The following is a 7,474-nucleotide window of genomic DNA, read 5'->3' on the forward strand; positions in this document are numbered from 1 at the left end:
GGGGGGGGGGGGGGGGGCGCAATGCACCCCGGACGTCAAGATATTCGGCTTGTCAAGCTCCGCTCCCCGACAGCCGCAGCCCGATAGACCGGGGCGGCCGGGGCGGCGGCGGCAGTACGTCAACCGACATGCGATCCTCCGCGTGCTACGCAGTGCTACACAATGCTACACTGCTGCTGGTGGTGGTGGTCCGCACGCACCGAGCACGTGGCGTCGCCCCCTCCCCCTCCCCCTCCCCCACAAAGTGTTCTCTGTTCCTCGAACACCTCTCGATAGGTATCGGTTGCCGGTTCGATTACTGCACTCTGCGTCCCGTGGTGCTGGGCGGGTAGGCGACATCCTCTCATGCTTCTGCATGCGCGGTATGTGTAACCGCAAGAAATATCTGGGAGCGAACGACTACCCCAAGTACTTTGCAATTTTGCGCTACGCTCCAATTCGGTAGAGTGCGGGAGCTCGGCGCCTGCGGGACTCGGGGTAGGCCACCCCGCGGTACACGCACGCGCTGCAGGCGAGATCTTGCCTACCCATCAGGCGCCATGAGAACCTTGCATCGACTCAACTCGGCAGTATCGCAACGGGCGAATGCCGGACATACTTTCTGTGGACGATCTTTAATCGAGGCCCGTGATTGTATTGTTTTCAAGTGCTCGAAATGAGGCCACGGTGGGCACAGGGGCCGTCTGCTGGTTGAGGATCCACAGGACGTCTATTGGGAGCCGACGCGCAGCATCCAGGGCCGGGCTGTATCTCTGTGGACCGCCACGCCACGCCGCGCTGCTGCCGTGCTCTCGACTGTTGATGAGGCATTGTTGTGACGGGTCGGTCCTGCTCGAGGGGAGGGGAGGGGGGCGGCGCAAGTGAGTCATTAGGTCGTTCTAGGTCATTCAGCACACCCCCGAGTATCCGAAGGACGCGGCAGGGCATGGCATAGCCCGACCGCACGGACTGCTGAAGCACAGCACGCCTGTCGTCCACCTCGGCACGGCCGCGACACTCCACGCCACGCCACTAAGCCACGCCGCCACGCCCGACGTTTTCAAAGCGCGCGCCCCCGGGGGGCGGTGGGGGTACGGTCGGGGCGGATCGATCTCCCAGCGTCGTGCGGCGGGCGTGGCAGGGGAGAGGATCGAGCGTAAGGGAGCGAGCGGTGCCACATTCAGACCGCCCCGCGAACACAGCCGCACAAGCGTGCACCTGCTGGCACGTGGTGCACACACAACCATCATCACACTTTTATTCAATCGCCCCTTCCTTGCTAAATGAAACTTTTCTTCTGGCGGCATCTTCCCAGTTAACTGAACGTGAAGAGTCTTTTCTACATTATCGGCAGTTAGGTCCTCCTCACATCACACTTATTCTTTTGCGGAGTGGAGGGCACGGATGAGGGCTCCCTGCACTGTAGGCAAACTTCTTGTTTTGCACGCCTGCATGCGGTGCGGTACAGTGTTTCCGAAAAAGTGTTTAAGGAGAATTACAGACACCGTAACAGGTGTACTATGATCATAAATATACCTCGAACCACCAAAGTGCAGTTGTAAGTCCGCAGCAAAGTACAAGATTAAGGATCAACACAATACCCCCCCCCCCTCCCTTTCAACCCGCTGTACATCGGGGACAGGCACGCGAAGACCCTATCGCACCGCTCGTACCCTCCCATTTAATGTTCTTTGTCTCCACTAAGCGGCTCATATCCAAAGTTATTCACTACTTCGTTTCGTTTGAGGGTAACATTAATTGTATTTTGAATGCGAGTAGAACCGCCGTTAGCGCGGTTGCATTCAGGTCTCCGGAAGTCAACTTTAAAAGCCGGAGGGGGGGGGGTATGAGGGCATGAGGCACGTAGTCTCCTCCGCCGAGGCGATGATTTGGAATCCTTCGCGCTAGCGCCACTGCTCAGAGGCCGCTACAGCAGATGACAGTTTTGCATGACGGAATGGGGAAAATAGGCGCGCGGGAGGGGGAAGGAGGGGAGGAGGGCAGGAATCCGTGAAAAGGGCGAAGCGCCGGGCGACACCCGAGCCCAACAAAGCTTGTCAGAGGCAGCGGTGCAGCCGCGGCGCGCGGGGCGCGGGGGGCGCACGGGGCGGGGCGCCCGGCACGCAGGGCCGGGTGCAGGCCGCGAGCATCACGCTCTTCCGGTGCGAGGCCTGATTCACACGCGACAAGCTCTACGGCCGTTACGACTGTGACGTCTCTGTCGACGCCGCGCCCGCGTCTGCTGCGCGAAAAGCGTCGCGCGCCATGGAGTTTTGGCGGAAGCACAAGACTGAGCTAGAGGAGGGTAGGGGATGGAGAAAAGAGGGCCGGGGGCGCCTGCAGGCAGGTGCATGTGGGGAGGGGGGTGGGGGGCACCGGCACGTCGCTGCCACCCCGCCGGCTCACGCAACGGGCGTGTCGCGCGTACGCAGGTCGCAGGTCGATATGCCGGCGGTGGCGGCGCCCCCGGCAGCGGCGGCCCCGCGACCCGCGGCGGGGCGTGAGACTCTGTGAGGCATGCCGTCGTATACGCGACGTATATACACTCCCCTACCGTCGAGTTTGACTTCCCCGCTCCATGCATGGCGCGCCATCCCCTTCGAGGTCTTACGACACCGTGCACGGCGCGGGCGGTGGGAGCGGCGGGGGGCGGCGCTGGGACACCCCGGCAGCCCGGTGCTGCAGCGCCCCCCTTGGGCTATGTGCATGAGGGTGGCGAGCGGGGGTGGGGAGGCGACCCGGTGCAAGTCCTCTGTCCGCCCTCCTGCCCGGCCCTGCTCCGCCCCGCCCTGCACACCCCATGCTGCCAGGGCCCCCTGCCCCGCGGGCCGCGAGGGGCTCCTCGGCTCCAATCGATGCGCCCCGTATGCACTCCGCGCCCGCTCTAGTTCACTTTCCCTCTCGTCTTTTTTGACCTCATGTGTTCGCCTCCCCCTCCTGCGCTTGCACCCGATGGAAATAGCCGCCGGGGTGGCAACGACCCCGCGGCTGGGAGCGCTCACAATAGACACAGTTCTGTTTGGGGTCGATGGGGTTGGTATCTGTGTCCTGCGTTCATCCCCATGTGGGTGACTGGCTCACGGCCTTCTTCTTCTTCTTTTGTTCGTGCGGCCGCAGAAAGCGGCGTCCTGGACGATGGGGCCGTGCGACGCACCTACCGCCTGGAGGACTTCCTCTGGACGGGGTCCGGCGACGGCGAGGTGGCGCCCAGCCCCCGGCCCTACGGCACGCCGGTGCTGGCCCTCACCACCACCACGGTGTACAAGACGACCACGGCCACCACCACGGTGCTGGCTACGCCTACTCCGCTTTACACCACCTCACTCATCATCACGCAGGTGCCAAGGTAAGTGCGATTTAAATCAAACTTTAACCATTGAAATCAAAATGTTTTTAAAACTTCTTTAATTTAACTGCTTTTATCACGCATCGACCCTGCCTGCAGATCCCCCATCGGGCCCATCACTCCGACGGCCAGCTTCCCGTGGCCCGGCGAGGGGTCCGTGCCGTCCACGGCGACGCCGTACCCTTCTCCCACCTGGACGCTGCTGAACGGCTCGCCGCAGGACCCGGATGAGGCGTACGACGACTCGCTGCCCGGGCCGCGCTACTGGCTGGTGACGGTCCTCAAGGCCAATGACACTCAGGACTGGCACCTGGCCACCGACCTGCTCGAGTCCAGGCTGGCCCGCCTGTACAAGGCCGCCTTCCTCAGGTAGGACGCCCACACGGCTCTGGGAGGCCAACGATGTTCACTTTTGACCACGGTGCTCTGACGGCGGCGGCGTGCTGTCAGCAGGCAACAGGAGCGCCACCTCGGCATCGTCAACGCGTCGGCCCTGGCGGCCCTGGCGAGGCTGCGGCGCGCGCCGGATGTCGTCCGCGTCACGGTGCACAACGTGACGACCCTGCAGCGCGGCGGCGGCCTCCCGGGGGCCCCCGGGGCCGCGAGGCTCCTCTACTGGGTGCGTGTGCGCGGGCGGCCCGTCCCCGCGGCCACGGCGGCGCACGACATGAGGCTCATCAGCGACCACGAGATGGCCGCCGAGCTGGGGCTGCCCATCATCACCAAGGCCGAGCGTGAGTATGCAGAGCTCTTCCGCACTACGGCGCTCTAGGCGGGCCGCCGTCTTCACACAGCTGCTTGGCGGGTTGGCCTATCCAGCGCATAGCAGGCGCCGTTAGAGTCGTCACGATCGTGAGACATTCACGTGTACTTTTTGTCGACGATCTCATTTTCTGGCGACTCGATTCTATGTACTGCTTGGTGTTGCAGCCTACCTGCACGCGCCGGTGCCGCTGGCCGCCCGCGGCCGCAGCCGCGACGCCTGGCTGCTGGTGGGCGCGGCCGGCTGCGGGGTGGCGCTGCTGCTGCTCATGCTGGCCCTGGCCGGGGCCGCGCTCTCGCAGCGCTCCAGGGCCGCGCGCAGGCGCCGCCGGGTCACGGGCTCCGCGTCCTCGGGCGGCGCCGCGGGCGCGGGGACGGCGGCGGGCGGCGAGCACCACGGCGGCCACGGCGCGGCCAACCGACGGCGCCACTTCCACGGCAGGGACAACAAGGGCTTCATGCACGACGAGCACCACCACCACAAGGTATACTTTTCTTGTGTAGGGCGAGCTTGGCGACGCCGACTGCGCTAATGTTACCGTTTCGCTCTGTCAGAGGGACAAGTCATCCCCCGGCTTCCTGGGCGTGGCGGGGGCGAACGTTCCGCACGGCGGCGGCAGCCGGCTGAGTGGCAGCGGCAGCGGGTCTCGGAGCTCATTCTCGTGCGCGTCGTCCTGCTCGGGATCGGGATCCGGGTCGTCGTCCGACGCCGCGCTCGTGAGGCGCCGCGGGCACCCACACGGCCCCCATCAACAAGGTCGCCACCAGCATCACCAGGCCCTGCACCACGCGGTCAACCCAGCGCTCGTCGACACCCTCCACCTCACCGAGGACGACGTGGTGGTGCCGCACCCCCGGGGCACATCCACCGCCGCCGGCCCGGGTGCCGGGGCCGCGTCCCACCACGCGCAAGTCCACGACCTCGACGTGCTAGACGCCGGAACGTCCCCCGGGGCGCCCGTCAGACGGGCCAGCCCCAACTCGTACCTGTCGATGCCGTCTGTCAAGCAGTTCCCGCGGTTCGCATCAGATTGTCTAGGTCAACTTTTGTGTGTGATAAGGTTAAAAAAACAAAGCTAATGAAAATGGTCTGGCACCTTGCAGAGGCGCAAACATGCCGGAGCCGCTGACGATGGTCCTCGACCCCGTGAGCATCAGCCATCTGGACGGCGAGGACTCGGTGGAGCGGGTGGCCGTCAGCCCACCCGTGCCTGCGCACTCGCGGCCCATCCTCAGACCGCCGCCCCCGCGGCAGGCGGTGACCGCGCCCGTGCGCGCCCCGCCCTCTACGGCCATGCCGCGCGCCCTGCCCGCTCGCCTCGAGGACCTCCCCCACGCCTTGCGTGCGCCCGCCCCCGCGCCCGCGCCCGCCCAGCAGGGCCGCGAGCTGGCGCGCGCCGGGGTGAGGCACTCGTCGCTGGAGGGAGACCCCGGGGTGCTTGGCCCCGTCGTCTGGGGCCTGCGCTGCCAGAGGCTGACGTCGACGGGCTCGGCGGGTGCGAGCGACGGCAGCCCGACGGCCACGGGCACCCCGTCGGACGGCACCGGGTCGCCTCCCCAGGCCGGCCGGATGCGTCGCCGCTTCCACGAGCTGCTCGACGACGCCTTTAGCCTGTTCGCTGGGTCGCGATCCGCCTCGCGATCCGCGTCGCAGGCCTCGCAAGACGAGGACGACTCTTCGTCGTCCTCGCCCCCGCCGCCAGCGCCCCCGGCCGCGGGTCTCCAGATCAGCAGCGTGCTGAACCACGTCCTCCCCGGACCGCCGCCCGAGCACCGAGTGCAATCAGCCGTGCTGAGGTAAGACGAATTTTATTTCTGCTCGCTCGGCTTTGACGTTCGACAAGTTGAAGGGTCGCATCATCGGCCTCCTAGCACAGTCTCCAGCTCCAGTCTCTGTTCCGCCCACAGGCCGGTTGGAGCGCCCCTGGGGGACGTCGCTCCCCGCCCCAAGACGTCCGTCACGGACGCGCGGCGCCCCTCCACGGCGTCGGGCAACAGCACGGGCGGCGGCACGGGCGGCGGGCCGCGGGGCGCGTGGGGCTCGGACCAGGCCGTGGCGCGGCCGCTGTCCGCGGGGCCCTTCCACCGGCCGCAGCTGCCCACGGGCCTTGGCGCCTCGGCCGGCAGCATCACGCCGAGGATCGACACGGCCGTCATCCTGGCCGACGCCAGGCTGCCGCCGCACGACCCGGCCGTGCCCCTCATCGCCGCCATCAAGCACGAGCTCAGCAAGTTCGGCGGTCCGGCGGCGCCGGGAGGAGGCAGGGCGAGGCCCGGGGCCGGCGGGGCGGCCGCGATGCCCCTGCCGGGGTACACACCGCCAAAGACCTGACTGAGACACACCCGGAGGGAGGAATAGATTTGCAAGCACACAGCGCGCGCGGACGCGAGTCGAAAGGGTTCGCCGATCGCGGCTGGTCGTGTTCTTTTCGACTTAATTTAATTTAAGATCTGCTGTTACGCATCAGGTGCATGCCATTCCCAAACGCCATTTTGTCCGTGAACCGTGTAGCGTGTTTACACACAGTGCCAAAATTTGCCATTCTTCACGCTTGACGCTGGATAATCAGTCAGATATCAGAATACATGTAATACTTCTTCCCTCTGAGGACTGCTCCACCATTCCAGTAGTTTCTTGCTCAAGTCAATCGTTCAATCTCAATCGTTCTCATTTGAAAAATGTATATGCGTTGATCTCAAGTCTCTCAAGTAGGACACAAGATTTTAAATTTCTATAAGCTGCCAGATCAAGTTGATTAGTTGTTATTTATTTTTTAGTGATCACCTTGCTCTGACCGCACACAGTGCAAGCGTAGGACGTCCTACGTCTTTAGTGTGATAAAATTTGTTGTTTTTAATTATCAAGTGACTATTTGTACATTTTTTTACCATTTTATTACAATTCGGTATACATCTTTCATCATCAGTATTTCTGTTGTAGCGCATTGTGTATATATAAAACCAACGTAATTTTAAACTAGTATATAGAGAGTCGGAGAAATAAATGTTCTTATCTCGTCTGCGTTTACGTCTCCATTTGAAAATCTCGAGCTTGACAACACGACATAAACAAAAGTACCCGCGTATCTCGCGCTCGCGGGTCGCGACTTCGGCGCGGGGGCTCGCCGCGTTAGCGCGGGAGCGTTCGAAAACACACAGACACACACACACACACAACGTCGGATGGCGTTGCGTGGTGTTGGTTTCTCTCTCTCTCTCTCTCGTCTCGAAGCCTCCTTCTTCGGACGCAGTGCCTCCTGACCGCGACCACGGCCACCGCAAACGTCCACGCACGCGGCGAGTGGGCACTCGAGGGGGGCGCGTCCGCGCGAAGTAAAGAGGAAGGAGAGCCCGGTGGAGCTCCCCCCAGGGGTAGCGGGGTGCGGG

At 63.9% G+C, this 7,474-nt stretch overlaps 1 protein-coding gene across 2 annotated transcripts in view; it reads left to right on the forward strand.

Moving 5' to 3' along the window:
- Nucleotides 1–7,107, forward strand: part of LOC113202805 (uncharacterized) — a 39,126-nt gene extending 32,019 nt beyond the window's left edge. Inside the window, exons 2-8 of one of the 2 annotated variants that reach the window (XM_052264453.1) lie at nucleotides 3,097–3,325; nucleotides 3,425–3,694; nucleotides 3,776–4,059; nucleotides 4,256–4,572; nucleotides 4,643–5,106; nucleotides 5,192–5,884; nucleotides 5,996–7,107. In XM_052264453.1, coding sequence (XP_052120413.1) covers nucleotides 3,097–3,325; nucleotides 3,425–3,694; nucleotides 3,776–4,059; nucleotides 4,256–4,572; nucleotides 4,643–5,106; nucleotides 5,192–5,884; nucleotides 5,996–6,419 — 2,681 coding nt within the window. In that variant the 3' untranslated portion in view covers nucleotides 6,420–7,107. The remainder of the gene's footprint in view (nucleotides 1–3,096; nucleotides 3,326–3,424; nucleotides 3,695–3,775; nucleotides 4,060–4,255; nucleotides 4,573–4,642; nucleotides 5,107–5,191; nucleotides 5,885–5,995) is intronic. The other variant, XM_052264454.1, reaches the window with a different exon arrangement.
- Nucleotides 7,108–7,474: the final 367 nt, after the last annotated feature.

Source organism: Frankliniella occidentalis, unplaced genomic scaffold, assembly GCF_000697945.3.
Source record: "Frankliniella occidentalis isolate FOCC.00 unplaced genomic scaffold, Focc_3.1 Scaffold19, whole genome shotgun sequence".
NCBI lineage: Eukaryota > Metazoa > Arthropoda > Insecta > Thysanoptera > Thripidae > Frankliniella > Frankliniella occidentalis.